This window comes from Coloeus monedula, assembly GCF_965178545.1.
Source record: "Coloeus monedula genome assembly, chromosome: 1".
NCBI lineage: Eukaryota > Metazoa > Chordata > Aves > Passeriformes > Corvidae > Coloeus > Coloeus monedula.
The window spans coordinates 47,287,638-47,304,811 of record NC_138781.1 but is presented as its reverse complement, the minus strand read 5'-3'; the positions used below and the strand labels follow the sequence as shown (position 1 = coordinate 47,304,811).

Genomic DNA, 17,174 nt, shown 5'->3' with positions numbered 1-17,174 from the left:
GCCCACAACCTTAGAGAAAGCAGCATGGCTTGGTTGAACTAATTTTCTTTGATCTGTCTAATTTAAATTTTCAACCAAGTATTAAGCCTCATATACACTGGGAAATGCAAGTACAACAACCTCCTGTGGCTTGCCCTAACAATATCCACGCTACTGAAATATTAACATAGTCACCTCACCACTCTAAAAAACTATTAAATAAAAGCCAAAAAAGAACTGTTCCAATGCAGATACTTGGGACAGAGAAAGAAGGAGAGGAGGAGCAGAGTCTTCAGAGCAAGGACAGAGGCAGGAAGACCATATTCAGGATAACAGTAGCACATTTGAGGAATGCCAACCTAAATTAACATGCCAGAGGATCCCTTCCTTCCAATCAGCATGCCCCACTGTCACACACACACTTCCAAGAAACACTGGCAAAGATAATGGTGGAGCAGAAAAGAGAAGAAAGCTTGGTTCTGTTAAAAAACTCACATGAGGACAGCTGCTGACTGGAATGCATTGCTTCTTGCGACACTCTGTCTTGCCTTTCACACAAGCACAGATGGTGCAGTTCACAGAGGACCACATCTCTCCATCCTGCAAGAGGGAACATGATATAGTATCAGCTAGGGTGGCAACAAGAAGCTATTTCAGCAATGTGTCATTGCACAAGAAAGGATGAATTTTCCTGTTGGCTTTGTGTCATTGTTTAGTCTAAATTATTTTGAGGTGTCTGTCCATGGCCAGTTGGATTCAAGACAGAGATCAAATTCAGCCAGGTTTTCTTCCCTTTGGCCTTTTTGGTAAGAAATTCATTTTTCCAAAGCTAACCAAATCACATTTTCATTTTTCAACAGTGTCCTGATTATTTGCATTGTTTTATCTCCAATAAGCATCTGATTTGTGATCACACCTACCACAAATTTTCATTTAAGTTCACATAATTAGAAAAACCTGATTCACTGGGTTGAGTGACATCTTAAAGCTGTTGCACATGAAAATATTTGATTAAGATGTCAGCATATAGCAAATTTATTCCCATATGTAGCATCATTTCAACTTAGGGCAGGAATGGTCAAATAATGAATTCTAATTTAGATTACTACAGCACTTTCACGGATATTTGATCTGCTAAACATCTGAAAATATTTAGAAGAGATACAGTGCTGAATCTCTCAAAAGCAGAGCAGGTAAGACAGCCTATGTATAGCTCTGAAAATATGAAGTGCAGAGCATAATATGCCTCGTCGTCTTGTCCACTTGGGATGAATTGCTTGTGGAACTGCCCTGGCTCCTTTTCACATGGTGTTGCATTTGCCAAGTGTGGTTCCTAAAACATTCTGTCTCACCCACTTACAGTCTTGTGCTAGTCTGCTTAGAGCCAAACTGTGCATGTTTTCTGTTTACAGGGCTGCTGGGAAGGAAGGGTGAGGATAGACCTGACAGGAACAGGCAGTTCAACCAGACAGCTGTGAATAATTATGTGCCCACCTCAACATGATGTTCTGACCAGAAACAGAAACAGACTATATCTGAAATGCCAAGGAGTCTGACTTATTCAGCTCAGCTTGCTTCATCAAAGGCTGTCTGTCTCCTACTTTTTGTTTCTAGGGCATGTTTCTACTGCCTGGTGTTTCTGATGTTCTTGGTCTCTAATGACCACTCACCGGGCATCTGCCAAGGTACCAGAATACATCACAGCTGACTGCATGCAGCTGCCCTGAATTTTTGTCGTACAGCTGGTTTGCACAGGAGTGTAAAAACACATTTGCTGTGCCCATTCTACCTGTGTTAGACCATTGACTTCAACCGAGCAACACCGAATTTACTTTTTTGCACACAAGGCCAGAAATGGATGTACTGTCTCGTTATTTTTTCACACTCCATATAATACTAGTAATATAATAAAATCTTCACAAGAACCAGAATATTTTAGTTGGGTGCCTAAGAAGTAGGCATTTGTTCCTGAAGCACAATGGCGCCAGTGTGAAAGTGCCAATCACATGGAGCATAGTCTCAGCATACAGTAGGTTCACATGTAATTTCCAGAATAAACACTTCTGCTATGTACACAAAAGATGGAATAAATGGGAAGCAATTCTGGCTGAGCAAACCAAGTATTCACAAAGGACTTAACATTTGATCTGATTCAAGGGTCTCTTAATTCACAGATGGCCCATGAGGTGACAGAATCTTTTTCTGACACAGTGTGAAAAAAAGCTGCACCACTTGGAAAAACAAACGGGGTCTGAGGAACAGCAGAAGTGTTCTGCAGGGAATCCCTTGTGTCTTGAATACATTGGGTGAGAGTGCAGTAGGTAACAGTTATTACATGGCTGTCCCAGTATAAGATGTCAAGGGTGCTGTCCTTAGCAGAGATGTGAAATGTAGTAAACCAAGTAACTTTCCGCCAAAATGAACCTCACAAAGCTCCTGTTGGCTCAGTTATGGAAAAGACTCTTTCGCTCAGCCAATAAAGCCTACATACCATTCAGAATATCTCCTCCATGAGTATCAATGTTTGTTTGGAAAAGGAAAGTATCAGTATCTCTTACTAAAAATGCATCGTCATGAAACAGCAGCTTGAACATCTACATATGGAGGGGAAGACAAAATGTAACATTCAAGGAGGAACTAATCTTTAATGGTGACTATCAGCAGAATTTATACAAACTCAGGAAAAAAAATAAAAACAGATGGCAAATGTTCCATTGTGGACCAGGATGGTGAGGATTCTGCTAAAAACAAGCTACAGTACTAATTTACAGCAAACTCATGCCATTTTGGCTGTTACAATGGCACCTACTCTTGAGCCACACCTGAAACCTTACCTGGAAGATCTTACTGCCAAACTTGCACACTTTCATGTCCTCAGGAGAGATATATGAGACACACTCCTTGCAGCAGTGGTCTTTGTTTTTATTGCATTCACCAGGAAGTAAGCACCTCTTCTTACATATCACTGTTGAATCCTAGGAACAAGGGTGAAAGGAAAGCACAAAATCATCACCAAGATGTTTGTGTTCCTGTGTGTCCTTACATACTTCTGTTTGCTCAATCATTGTATCCACCCAAGACACAGCCCAACTGCTTTGAATAGGTCAGCTCAGAGAAAATAAATACTATTTATAGATAAAGGGAATCTTTCACAGTCTATGAAGCTAAAGCCCAGCTTGTACTTCTGTTGTCCTGCAAAATCTCACTGATTTGGTGGCACTTTTATTTTTTTGCCTTGGTAAAAATGTGCAAGTGGTTGCAGTCATGTTAGGGAAATAAATAAAAATCACTGACCTTCAGCAGAGATGCAGTAATTCATCATTTAGAAACTCCTCTTCCATTCTAATGCAGTCTTAAAAAGGACCACATAATCTGAGCAACTTTATTTTGCATCATACAAGGTCAGGCATTATGTCTCAGCTGAGGCAGTCAGTAACTTTTTAAACTTTCCTAGCACAACTGCAAGTGCTCTTCAGATCAGATTCTTTGAGACCACATAAGATGCCAAAGAACAGTATTAGGCTTACAATTCCACAGCCCTACAAATTACTGCTAAGCCAGACAACCATCAGCACACAGTATCAAAGCACTATGGACTTACCTTGCATGTACACACTGTGCAGTTGTCATACATAAATGAGGAACCATTATCATACACGTTGCTGTGAAAGAGGCAGCTTCCAAATGGGAGGTCAAACACTTTCCTCTGTCCTGAATATATAAATAAACATTAATAGAAACAAAATGTGGTTGAAAATATACCACATTGTCAACAAAAATAGTAGGGCTTATTGTCACCAGACCAAATTCACATGCAATGTATCATTTGCTATGTGTTTCCACTTCAGTGTGAAAAAATATGTACTTTAACAGTTCACTATTCTTTTAGTACACATTCATCTCTACAAATTCTACTGTGGGAGGGAATATAAATAATTTATGATATGTTTGTATAGGAAAAATCTTTCTTCTCCCTCTCTTCATAAAGTGCACACTGCAGCTAAAGGAATAAAAAGTAAGTACTGCAAACTCTTAAGGTAGGTACACTTAAACTAGTTTAAACAGTCTTTAACTTAAAGCAGTAACTTATCAAATAAAGCAGTCTTAACTTCTTTTAGCATATCTGCCTCAGGGATTCACAGCAGCCAAGCTAAATCAACTCAGTAACACTGATCCAAAAAAAAAAAACATAGGTGTAGTCCAGTCTCATTAAGATAGCTTGGTGCACTATGTGTTCACACAAGGCTGCAAGATATACAGGAATTTGCATTGTTTATGAACAGAATGAAGGCAACACAAGATATTTAGTTTCCATAATCTGCAAAATATTTGGGTTTACTGGGAGTGAGGCACGGATTTGGGGCACTACACAGGGAAGGCAGCACCAAAATCAAATCTTTCCTGAGTCGTGCAATCCTGCAAGCACTTTCAGACCCAAGTTACAATGCAGCTTGCACTCCTGTAAGCTTCTCTTATGCCTCAGCTTCTTTCCCAGTAAGTTATTTTAAACAAGTGACCATTATAATACATACACATGAGCTCTTCACAAAAACACTATACTTACCTTCCTAATTTTGAATTGCCCTGTTTTACTTTTGGAGGCAGCCAACTAATAAGTTTTTTTATGAGTGACTGTCACTCTCCTACCTCATAATTTCTGAGATCTAAATGTTTAATAGGCATCAAATCCAAGGTATGGAATGCCCACTCTAAGTACATACTGGAAGTACTAAGTATTGGCCAATATTTTAGCTTTCAAACCATCAGGTCTTGGCACACTCTAATTCCTTCCTTTCTCAATAATTCTTATAAATGTAGAGTATCTTAAAAGAAAAAGGTTCCATTTTTCTCTGAGATGTAAGTGAATAAAAGGATAAGTACACAGCAAAATCCATTGGATTTGCCTTCAGTTTTTACAAATTGAATGTTTACCAAAAGTTAAGAAATAATTGCTCTTTCTCAGTTAGATACAATTTAAACCTCCCTCTCCTGCAAACTAGATACTTGGAATTCACCTGTGCTTGTGTAGCCAGCCTTCCTTTCACTGGATGTGCATCTTTCTCAAAAGATTTAACTTCTCTTGCAGGACTGACATAAGGAATCAGTTGAGGATGCTCAGTAGCCATAAAAGGAACTGCTCTACATCCATGCACCTCTTAGGGGCAAAGCCACGCCATAGTCCTGCCTGCAACAACGCTTCTACTGCTCTCTGTGGGGCCAGGACTTCAATTGCATAGCTTGTGTCAGCAAGTGAACAAAGGTCCAGCTCTCTCCCACACCCTCTTGCCATGCCTTGCAAACTACTCAGTGCAATTCCAGGTGGCCAACCCAGTTCAAATAGTTGGTTAAAAACCACTGTCAAAGGAGGCACCACTTTAAAAGATGTGGTGATGAAGATATTCACTTAATGGTTGTCTTTGCTGGCTCATAACCACTAGTTAAGCTAATAATTCAAGTCCCAGTAGAGTCCACAGCATTCTTCTAAGCTATGTACACAGAGTATCAGGAATTCAATTGCAGGGAGGTCTTCCACATGATACTTTAAAAACTATGCCTCAGCATCCCTGGAAACTTTTCTCTTTCCCAACTGCCATGCAGTGCATTACTCATCCCTTGGCTTTACCTCCCCTCCAAAACTTTTAACAGTTCCCTGTAAATAGACATAATCTATTCACAGGTATATGAAATGCTTTTGAATAAAAACCACATAAAATGAAATTAATTATTATTAGTGAATTTGTTTACATTCTAAGAAGGGGAAAAAGCATTTATAGAAAGATCCCCTTGAAGCAGTCAAAAATTAAAGCTGCATTTTGAATGTCTAGTTCATGGAGGGGAAAGTTCAGTCAGGAAAAGCATGGGGAGGAGAGGACAATGGGAGGGGAGTTTACAGAAGGAAAGGAAAAATGTCCTCAGCCAAAACAGAAGCTCAGCATTTGGACTGTTCTCCTCTCCATTTCATTCCTCTACTGCATTACTCTCTGGCACTGTGGTTAAATGTTCCAGGCAGACATTTATCTGTAGCACCTCTCTATTAGCAAATAAATAAATTCATGTTTGTTTCATGCAATCAAAAATGTTAAGTATTATGAGAACTTAGAATTCTATATGGCTTTGCTGCCTCTAAGGCCAGACTTCTCTATAACCTAGACCTGGAAAGAGATTTCAGATGAAAATATAGTCAAAATTACAAAAAGTTTCCATTGAAGAACTGGGAGTAATTGGCTCTGAAATTTTTCCAAACCTAGTTATAACCCCATAGACCAAACTAAAGTTAATTTACTTGGTAGGATGTAAGTGCTCTTTGTTTACGAAATAGATGGAATGTTAAACTGTGGGATCTGTGGACACAGTAAGGGCAAAACAAGGCAGTGCCTTATTTTTGTCACTGCCTTACTTATCATGACCTGGACAAACTAGCCCTTCTTGGAGGCCTATGACTTAGAACTTTAAAATGTTTTGGAAAGATGTCATTGAAAATATTCATGGATGACAGTGTGATTCCACCTTAAGAAGGCAATCATGAGATGGACTCCTGGATCTGTGGCCTCTCTGACAATACTTTCTAAAAATGCAATGTAAGTTCAGAAGTTACCGCTGACCTGCATTTCCTCAAAATCAAGAATGCAAATGCTCACTCAAGTAATGATATGAGCAGGTGAGGCCTTTTTCTTGTGGCAAACTCCAAAGGAACATTTCCTCCCGCCTCAACCTCCTTTGTAAAATACATAATGAAGGTGGGAAGCATCTCTGTATTTGTCCTTCTAAGCAAGGCAACTGGTCTATATTCAAATGCTCTTCTGCAGCCGCTTGCTTAGTACCACCCATCACAACCTTAACACTGACCCGGAGTACGTGTTCAAAATCTGTGGATTATAAATGCTGAGCAGTAGTCTCTTTCACCTCCTGGAATTTACCAGTATTGTGAAATACTGGTCTAAAAGATGTTATGCACAAACATGTTGTATTAATTACAAAATTCCTCGGGGAAGAAACCACTCACCTAAGCATTTGGGGCAACACTGTCCAGCAGGAATGTGACTGAGGTGCTGGGGACATGAGAGAATGGGGCAAACTTCTTGGATACACTGTGTCCTGCCACCCTGAAGGAAAATAGGCTCCATTAGAAAAAAAAATTAAGGCAAAATATCAAGTATAAGTGTGTGCACACACACACACACAATAGACACACACAGGCAACAAGGTCTTGAAAAGCATTAGTCAAAGCAGCATTTGCCAACAGAAATCTCTGCTTGCATCCAGTGTACAGGACATGTACAACTGTCCTTCAAGACTTTCTATATTGCTTGCAGAGACCTTGGATTATCTGTATTTTTTTCAATCTCTCAAACAATGAATGGAATAATTGAAGAAACAGTGTCTTTCTATCTTATTTCTTGGTGTGGATATGATAAAACCAGGGAAAATAAAACCATTATCCATGAACCTTTCCGGATGTTCCAAAAAGTTATTGAGCAATTTTTTGTATTATTCTTCATCTCCTGTGTCGTGCCCTTCTAGGCTTGTCTGGGACAGGGATTAAGTGCTGAAGCAAGATGAGAGCAGGTGTTCTTCCACTATGTCTGTGAACTCAGAAGCCAAATAAGCCGAAATCACTTAAGAAAGCACATTCTTGTTAGCCTCCAAAGCCAACTATGCAAACCCAGAAGGTCTGCTTTCTTCAGAGGACTGAAAACCAAGTGGGTATATGAAATGTTGAGAATGAGTGAGGAGAAAAAAAAATGAGAAGAAAAGGGAAAGGGAAGGGAAGAGAAGGGGAAGGGGAAAGAGAAAGGAAAAGGGAAAGGGAACTAGACTGGATGTATCCTGGTATATCAATGAATACCAGAAACAAAGACAAAAGCACAGAAAATATGTCTAAGAGTGAGTCAGTCAAAAGTGATCTTATTTCTCATTCCGCTCTGTTGCCTGATCACTTCATCATGCCTTCAGAATACTGTGTTTAGCTCTAGACCCTTTACCAACGTGTGCTCCATATGCTTATGAGTGGTCCAGGTTGCCAAATTTTAAAAATCAGTCCACCTTTATCTCAGCAAGGAAAGTCAGTACTTTTGATCTAGCTGATCTAGCTGTCTTGCCTTATTTATCACTCAGACCTGCAGGCTCATCCCAGCAACAAGCCTTGTGTTCCTGATGCTGTGATTGAAGGCTTATGAACAGTCTCCTCCAACCTACATGCTGAATGGCTTTCAGGGCTCCCTGGAAAAAGATGGAAAAAGCCGTTCATTTCGAAGGGCTCTGTGCCTGAAATGATGGTATACCACTCCACTCCTAATGGCCTCAGTGAATCATGTAAAAGCTTTTACATATAGGCAGACCCACTGTTGCACAGAAAATAACATACTGACTGTACCCCCATTCTATAATAAGTTTTCAGGCACTGAAGTCTGCCTGTCCCATGGGGCTACCAAAGCATCCTGAATGCACATGGCTGAGGACTGCTCGTAATTCTTTCACTGCAGCATGCAGAAACACAGAGCTTATTGTAGACAGAAATGACTGCTCTAAATTAAGGGTCAGACCAGAAACTTGACAAAACTAAATTAATTCTTTAGTGATGTTCCTTAGTATGCTTAGGGAATAGCTCTGTGAGAAGAGACACAGGTGCAGAATGAAAGAAAAAAACAAGGGCTCTCTGAAGTAGTGCCGTCATTCACCCCAGGGAAAAAGGCTACAAGAAGCCAAAGTTCAAACTTCGGTGACAATTCAGCAAAAGGGAAAGCAGGGCATGGATGTCTCAGCCAGACTGGTGACAGGATCAGGAATATATCCATGGAAGAAAATGAGGAAAGGCTGAGGGAACTTGGACTGTTCAGCCTGGAAAAGAGAAGAATTAGAGGTGACCTAATTGCACCCTTCAAGTACCAGAAGGGAGCCTACAAGAAAGATGGAGAGAAACTTTACAAGAGCATCTAGCAACAGGAGAAGGAGAAATGGCTTTAAACTGAGAGTAGGCTTAGATTGGGTATTAGGAAGAAATTCTTTATTGTGAGGGTGGCGAGACACCAGAACAGGCTGCCAGGAGAAGTGGTGGGTACCCCATTCCTGAGAGTGTTCAAGGCCAGGTTGGATGGGGCACTGAGCAACCTGGTCTAGTGAAAGGTATCCCTGCACATAGCCGGGGGATGGGTGATTGTACCTAGATAATCTTTAACGTCCCTTTCAACCCAAACTATTCTGTGATTCTGTAACGATAAAGCAATACTCCAATACATGGTGAGGACAGGTCCTTTCTTGCAATCTTGCTGCTGCATTTCATACTCACATAACCTGTGGCTCTGCAGAACTGTCATGGAGTTTTGCTTCTCTGATAGATTGAATCAAAGCTCAGGCTTAGCACACTATTGAGATGTTTCCTTTGCAGCCTCTTGCATAGGTATTTTTTAAATACAAAATGCCATGGACAACGTAAAATATTTTCTCATTTCGGCCTTTTGTTTATAGCTCCTTCTTTACTTTTTGTACTGGCCCCTCTACACAAACTAAGACTAGTTCCACCCGTCTGTTCACCTCACTGCTACCCCTGCTTCCAGCTGGAATGCTGCTTTTTAACACCCAAACTATTTTCTAACTTGCTGCTCTCCCAGATAGGCTCTCCAAGGCTTGAATGTCATGCTAGTGCAAGTTCAAAACAGTCTGAAACAAATCAACCTGTACCATTTAAATTAAGAATAATTATACCTGCCCTACAGAACTTAGAGAGAAAATTCATTGGGCACTCATTGAATGTCAAAACACACACAATATTTCTATTTTCTTAAAAGCCTCAGCCATCATAATTCAAGACTCACAAAGCATTCAGAATACCCGTTTTCAAAGCAGCTAGTGCAGCCAGTGCTTTAAATTGCATGGAATAGAGCTGTGTAGGAAAAAAAAAAAGAGTGCAACAAAAGTTCAACAGAAAAACCCAAAATCAATGGAAAAAATAATTCTGGAGAGGAAGAAGATTGGCTTTGGATGACCTAAGCTAGGGTGGGAACTGCACAGTGAACATCTTGCCTCTTCCACCTCTCAATTACATCTACAGCTTTTAGTTCACATTTCCATGTATGATATCTCCCATGTAGCTAGAATGCTCCAGGTCAGAAGCAACACCCTCCAGTTGTTCAGTAAAACCTGAATTGGAAGCCAGCAGAGACCAATAAAGCACAAGTGACATCTGCTTCCTGTGCGAAAAGCTATTCAAGAGCTAGTCAAATAAATCCTTGAGCAACAGTTAACAAGAACTTTAACCAGAGGAGGCTGCTGCAGCGCACAGTCTTCTGGAGGTAACAGATTTTGTAAGAGATCTAATGTCTACAAAGAAAAGATTCACTTTCCACCTTGTAGACAAATAAAAACACTGTAAGTCCTGCTGCCACCTCGTATCTGCAAGACAAACCAAAAGGCTTCGAAGCATCAGTTCAGCAGGTGGTGTGGACTGAGGTTTTGTCTTGTCTCAGCAGCTTTCTCAAGAGACAGAAGAGAGGGGGAGAAGAAATAGCACTTTCTTATGCTCCCACAAGAGGTCCATCTTTGAGAAAGACAGATAACGAATCCTTCTTTAAATGAAAGCATGGAGCTGGTCCATCTAGTTATGCATTCACTTTGGCTCAGCTCCTGCCTCGATTATGATATTTTGCTGTTCAATAAGGACACAAGTAACTTGGCAGAGTTGAGAGACACACCCATCTAGGCTATGACCGACTGCTGGACACACTGGATGAAGGACAGAGTGCAGTTTCTAGGTAAGCTACCCACATGCCTGGTGCACAGCATGTGTGCAGCCTGTGTGCTGCGACAGACGGAGAGAAAAATGCCTGCAGGTTCTGTAATTAATCCCCAAGAACCTTGGGCTTCATCTATCATGAAGGCAAGAAAGTGACCACCACCAACAGCTTGTCTTTAGCAGATTTTTAAAGCACTCATGAAATCCCAGTAGGACAGAGATTTCTACATTCCCAATTTGTTTGCTACTGATAATGAGCATGTCTAAACTTAATAATATTTTACATACTTGTTATTTAAGGTTAAAGGTTAACACAAGTATTATCAAGAACCAAGTTTCTTGTGGGTATCTCATTTTCTATTTCACTTTCAGGTTTCATCTCTGTGCTTTAGTGAAGCTATAAATCATCTAAAAAAGATTCCTCCTTAGTTTTGCCCTATGTTCACCTTGTACTTGAAAGACTGCTCATCCTCTAAAAGAAGTATAATTTCCATTGATTTTGCAGAATATTTTGTCTAAGTGCTGGCTGGCATTAGGATTCAGTGGATTGTAGACATTTATTTTTAACTTTCATTCTAGAAGAAGTGTAAAAGGTTTCATTTGCTACCAGTGAGCCTATCCTTACAAAAAAATAATAATAATAAAAGGAAATATCAAAATAACATTTCTCTCAACCCTGGAATACATATTCCAGATATTAAGAGCAAGGTCAGACACACACTGTAGACTCAGCAGGGTTGTTGTAAGAACTAAGACATATGTTCAAGGTTGTCTCCAGCTATGAAGAAAGATTTTACGCCACCAGCATGAAAAAAAAATTTTGAAAGTTCAACAGGTCACTATTGAGCAAGTCTGCCCCATGCCAGTGGCAAAAAAAAGCCAAATAAACACACAACTGTGTGACTGTTTGTCTTCAACTACTCTACCCCAGTGCAAGTAACTACAGTCACCATGAACATATTATGAAATATTATCATTTCTGTGACAGCAAAGGCAAAAAGGCAATAAATAGACATATATCAATGAAGAGATAGACATATGATTTAAGATTCAGATAACAATGAGTATTACCATTCTGGAATTAAAAAATTATTAAGGCATTCCAGGACTCGTTTCATTACACCACATTGGCTGATGTGTATAGGGCTTCCTACGTGAACTGGATGCTGTATTGGCTTGCATACACTTGGTGGACTCCAGGAGCTCTGTCTGACTTATTAACTACTCTGTGATAATAAAGGCTTTCACTACCTCCCAAACATGAAAACATAAACCAAGTCAGCAACAAGTACTATGCAAGCATCTCCAAAATGCCCCTAGAATCGCATACCCTGAAAACCCATACCTTGAGCTTACAATCAGATTACAGTCCCTGATGTGCCATGCAAGTAGACTTCAGGTACAAAAGGGAGAGGATACTGTGCTTAAAGTGTGGGTTTAATCTGGAAATTTAATCTGGAAAGGTGTTCTCTCCCAAATCAGATGAAAGACACTCCAGTTCTTGTAAGAATGATGGTGCAGCGTGTGGTGGACAGCCTCTGGAAATAACTTCACCCCTACACAGTATTTCAGGGCCCCTGAAACAGCCATGTCATGCACAGTGAGAGTTCCCTGGAAGGGTCACAGGAGGAAGAAGATTTTTAGGAAATGTATAAAGTAGCAATACAGTTCTCAGCATAAAAGCAATCAGCACATCAATCAGGCAGACAAGCCAGAGCTTCCCACATCCCTTGCAGTCTGATCTATTGTCTAGATTGGGATTTTTAAAATTACTATTTAGAAAGTATTGGATAAAATTCAGAATAGGGAGATCTTGGGCTTCAGTTCAAAACAGCAGGTATTTATACTGTCTTGTATGTGCCAGATTTTTCAACTTTAGATCTAGATCTCAAACTCTATTTTCTGCAATATCACTGCTATGGAAAGGCTTTAGAAAGTGGCCCTAGTGACAGTCTGAAGTGGTGTCCTAAGAACTGCATGTGCAATTCTCACATTGCATGTGAGGTCTACAGAGCTTACATACATTTTAACACCAGGTCATACAAATTATTGTGGATATAAATAAATCTTCTTAAATGTCTTAAAAATTACCTATAAATCTATACAGACTAGAAATGGTAAGATGCAAGATTCTTGTAAACAAATTACTAAACCAACTCTAGGGCAAAGCAAAGGCACAATTCTTGAAATTATTTCAATTTTTAATCTCAGTCTGATGCAAAGCCATTCCCTGACACAGCAAAAGAAGCATAAAAATCTCTGTCAATTTCTAGGAGGTTAAAGTTTGACTTCCACCACCTCTCCTTCTATATGCATGCTTATGACACAATTTCTTAGGTGTACAGTCTGTGTCATCAACAAGCTGCAGTAACAGGAAAGTCTAACTAGTTTTCTCCAACTAATGTAAATTCATGACCCTGAGTTCCTAGCAAATTGCAAGTGGAGTTGCAAAATGTCACAGAGTTAAAACATCTTGACCTAAAACCAAGAAACAAAAAGTCTCCCTCTTTTGGAAGTTACTGTGTATATGGTTGTATCCATCTGCTGAAGGATTAACTACATTAATTCATTAATTCGTAATTTAGGATAGAATTAAGGCTCTAAATACTGTTATGTGTTCCATTAACAAAATATGGTGTGTACAAAGTGACATGTAGGTGCCAGGTCTATCCAAGTCTTGCCATCCATTCCAGTTCACAGGAGCCACATTTCCTGGGATTGGTTAGATTAAGAAAATAAATTTTCCCTTCTGTAGAGGAAGTGGGTTGCTGTTTGTTTGCTGAAATATCACAGCATCCTCCCAGAGACTGAAGTACATCCTTCTGGGACATAGGTCTACACTTTGAAATCAGACTGTTGGGGAGCTGCTGGTCCTGCTTCTCTCAGGTTCCACAAAAACATGAGCTGCACTGAGTGTCCTATGGGAGGAAGTGGAAGACCAGGGTATTTACTGCCTTGGGTGAAAGGGACCATTCTGGAACATGAAATTATGGGTTGCAGTAACTTTCTTTAAGGTATACACAGGCAGAGACACCAGTCTAAAATCTCACAGTTGCTGGAACTGCAGAAGGGCTCCTTGGGGGAGGTCAGAGCATTCTGCTTTCAGCTGGGGGACAGTGCAAACAGCACTTGGCCACATTTCTCCAGTCTAATAGCATTATGTAGAAGTGTCACTGGGATGATATTGCATCTGGCTTCACAATCCAGCTGAAATCAAATCGTTTGCTGACCCAATAGCCTACTTGCAAAGTCACACAGCTGAACAGCCAGCAGCCCTCTCCCCTCCAGGGCTTACACACTGAGCTCTTGGCTCTGTTAAAAATGATGTTGTAAATAGCCCCTCTTCTCTCAGAAGCCCTGAAAGGTTTAATTGTGGTGTGTACTTTGTCCCTTTCAGGATGATTTCCTAAGGAAAGTAGGCTTATGCAGGCAGAAACTAGGGACACCTGTAGTTTGTGAATCACAGACCAGCTCCAGCCACAAATAATCAAGGGACTACTCTGAAAAAGGTACATAGAGATAAAATAGCAAAAATCAAAATGACCGCAAGGATATTTAAGTTCCTAGAAGTCTTTTTCAAAGCCAGACTGCTGCAGAGAGCAGAGAGCCCCCGATTTCTTTCTCAGAAAGAACACCGGAAAGCATCCTACAATGTTAGGCAGCAGCTGGCCTTCCAGCCAGCATCTCCCAGACCTTGTGCCTTTCATTCAGTGCTTGTGTCATGGAGGCGCTGGAAAAAAACCCAGATTTTTGCAGATAGGACAGATCAAGTGCCACACATCTATAGAAATAAAGCTTTGCTGCTTCTGCTGTTCTGGGAACATAATCTCTATTCCTAGGTTAGCAGGGACAGTGGTACATAAAACAGGTCTGCATCCCATACCTAATGCACTTTTCCCATGAGATGAGGCATTTTTCTTCATGTCTTTCCTGTGTTGTTTTTTTCACTCCCAGTACCTACAAGGATTCATGATACCTGTGTTCCAGACTGGCCATCAACTATCCTAAATGCAGGATGCTTTCAGATGCAGCTCATGTATTTGTTCTGCTGTGAGAGCTGTTATTTTATTGATTCTTCTCCCAGACAGTTCAACAGCTGAGGCTTTTTCCAGGGTTAGATCTGTTTCTCTCAACAAATCTCTCCTGCAAGCAGAAGTAATGTGTCCCACAAAATATTCTGCCTTTCATTAGGTAGTTTTTAAGGTCTCTGAATTAAGAAGTGCCTATTCCTTCTTCTGCTAGTTGATAGGGAGTTAAGAAAAAAAAAAACCAGAAACAGTATCTCTTGAAAACTCAAGAGATGGCTGGATTCACACTGCACCACAAGCACCTTTGTGGACAGTGTAATTATCCCAGGCACTATTTCCAGAAACAGATCATCACTTCTCATAATTTTTTGCCCAGTGAGAGACTATCTAAAAAGTTACCTTAATTTTCTCAACTTTACCAACTACACTTAATGCCTTAATGCTACGCAGCAGGTTAGTTCTTGTTTTCAGCATGCAGGTGACTGACCAGCATCTCAAATTCAGCTTTTCCTCTAATCTGAATCCTTTCACATCATCTTCATCCCTTGCTGCTATTTCATTCACTTACTAATCAAACTCTTCCTTGCTGCAGGTCTTGTTAGACTGATTGCTGTCACTGTGCCTTATAAAGTCCATGCTGGGTAGTAGTATCAAAAGGCTTTAGACTTCTGAAATTAAAAATAGCTCATTATTAATAGGCAGCTACATAACAGAAATGCCACAACCACAGGTACCCCTGCCCCTATCCTCCACATATCTTGGTGTTTTCTATGAACCAGACATCTTTATACAGGCTATGCTTCCCCCTCTTATCTCCCTGCCGGTTGCTGCGTAGGGCACACTCCAACAGAGCCAAGGTTGGAGGTTAGAACGTATACACCAGGTGGAAGAGGTGGATTTTAAGGCAGGATGTAGGCAAAGACTGCCCCAAAGGTCATACACTCCAGTGGGAGTCTTTCCACTGGTTTTCAGTCCACTTTGGATAACAGCACTTTGAACAAAAGTCCTAGAAGTTGCACAGGCAAGGGCGAAAAATGAACCAAGATAACCACTTAAGCAGGAATGGGCCAGGAGGGCAGCTGCACGCTGCAGAAAAGGGGCTCTCCACCACCTTGGGGGTAAAGAGCTGCAGCTTTGTGGGGACAGCAGATGGGAAGCAAAGACATTGGCAAGGAAACAATTCTGACACACCACTGCAGAAGGGAGTTCAGCTATTCATTATTCATTTAGCCGTTGCACCAGAGGTCTCCAGTGACTATGGAAGCTTTGCTGTGAGCCACATGATTATTTATTTCTCTTCTAAAAAGAACTGCTTCTATGAAAAATTGCAATAAAACATGCTAAGCTGGAAACTGTCTGTGGCCAGAAAAACTATTAAAAACCACTAACAAGCTTCTTCAGCTTATTCATGTTCTATTCCAGATAATAAGAAAGTTAGGGTTAAATCCAAGGGACTTTCCTAACTTCAGTTATTAGAAGCAGAGCAGTAGCTCTGTAAAACAGGTCCTGGCTTCTTGCAGCCATGACTTTTCCCCTGAATCAGTTGGAGCCTGCTTTGTTTTCATTGGCATCAAGAACACATGAAGAACAGTCCAGTGGGTGTACAGTTGTGTATACACCACCAGTGCATTTGCATAACGTTTCAAAGTCCTAACTCAATGCCTGCAAAATTATAGCCACTGCCACAATGTATTTATATAAAGATCATTTGCTTTTCATAAGATAAACCTGCACAAAGGCTTTTTTTCCTTTTTTTTCGCTTCTTTTTCTACAGCATAAGCTTTGTGATAGTACCTCACAAGCTTTTCTTCCTACATCCTACAGCAAATGGTACTCCTGTAAACCCCACACTTTGGCAACTATCGACGACACCCTTCACCCCCACTTCCAACTCCCACATTATGATGCAGTACTGGCCTCCCTTCTGAGAACAGCTTTTCCATCTGAACAGTTTGTTCAGAGATACAGTTATTAAATCCCTCCAGTGTCCCCAGTGTGTTTCTTGCACACACAGAATACTAGTACCATTGTGGCCCTGAGAAAGGTGACAATTCTGACTCTCACTTCATCATCATTCTTTAAAATACTTCATCACAACCAGAAACTCTACAGATGTATCCACACAGCTTTGCCTTAGAGCATTAGTTTTAAATAATTCCCCTTAAGTTATCTGCAGGAATAAATTGCAAGACTTGAGTGAATTAAATCTCCAAATGCCCAAATTCTGACATCTGGCATTTAGATGCAAAATAAAGGCTTTCTATTCAGCAGGTACTTTCTTATAGACAATATGAACTTCATTTCATTGCATGGCTTTGGGATGCAAATGTGTAAAAAAGGTCATTAATAAAACCAATTAGGGTTGTTCTTGGAAGAGCAAAAAAAGTACACAATTTAGAAGCAGGTACCTACACACCTTAACTTGGAAAAGTTGTTAC

General features: G+C 40.4%; 1 protein-coding gene across 1 annotated transcript in view; it reads right to left on the bottom strand.

The window, feature by feature from the left end:
• Positions 1-17,174, bottom strand: part of BMPER (BMP binding endothelial regulator) — a gene marked incomplete at its 3' end in the record, with an annotated part of 146,189 nt that overhangs the window by 64,163 nt on the left and 64,852 nt on the right. Inside the window, exons 7-10 of the mRNA XM_082286003.1 lie at positions 6,983-7,082; positions 3,581-3,690; positions 2,814-2,954; positions 475-579 (exon numbers count right to left, since the gene is read on the bottom strand). Of these exons, the coding sequence (XP_082142129.1) occupies positions 475-579; positions 2,814-2,954; positions 3,581-3,690; positions 6,983-7,082 (456 nt within the window). The remainder of the gene's footprint in view (positions 1-474; positions 580-2,813; positions 2,955-3,580; positions 3,691-6,982; positions 7,083-17,174) is intronic.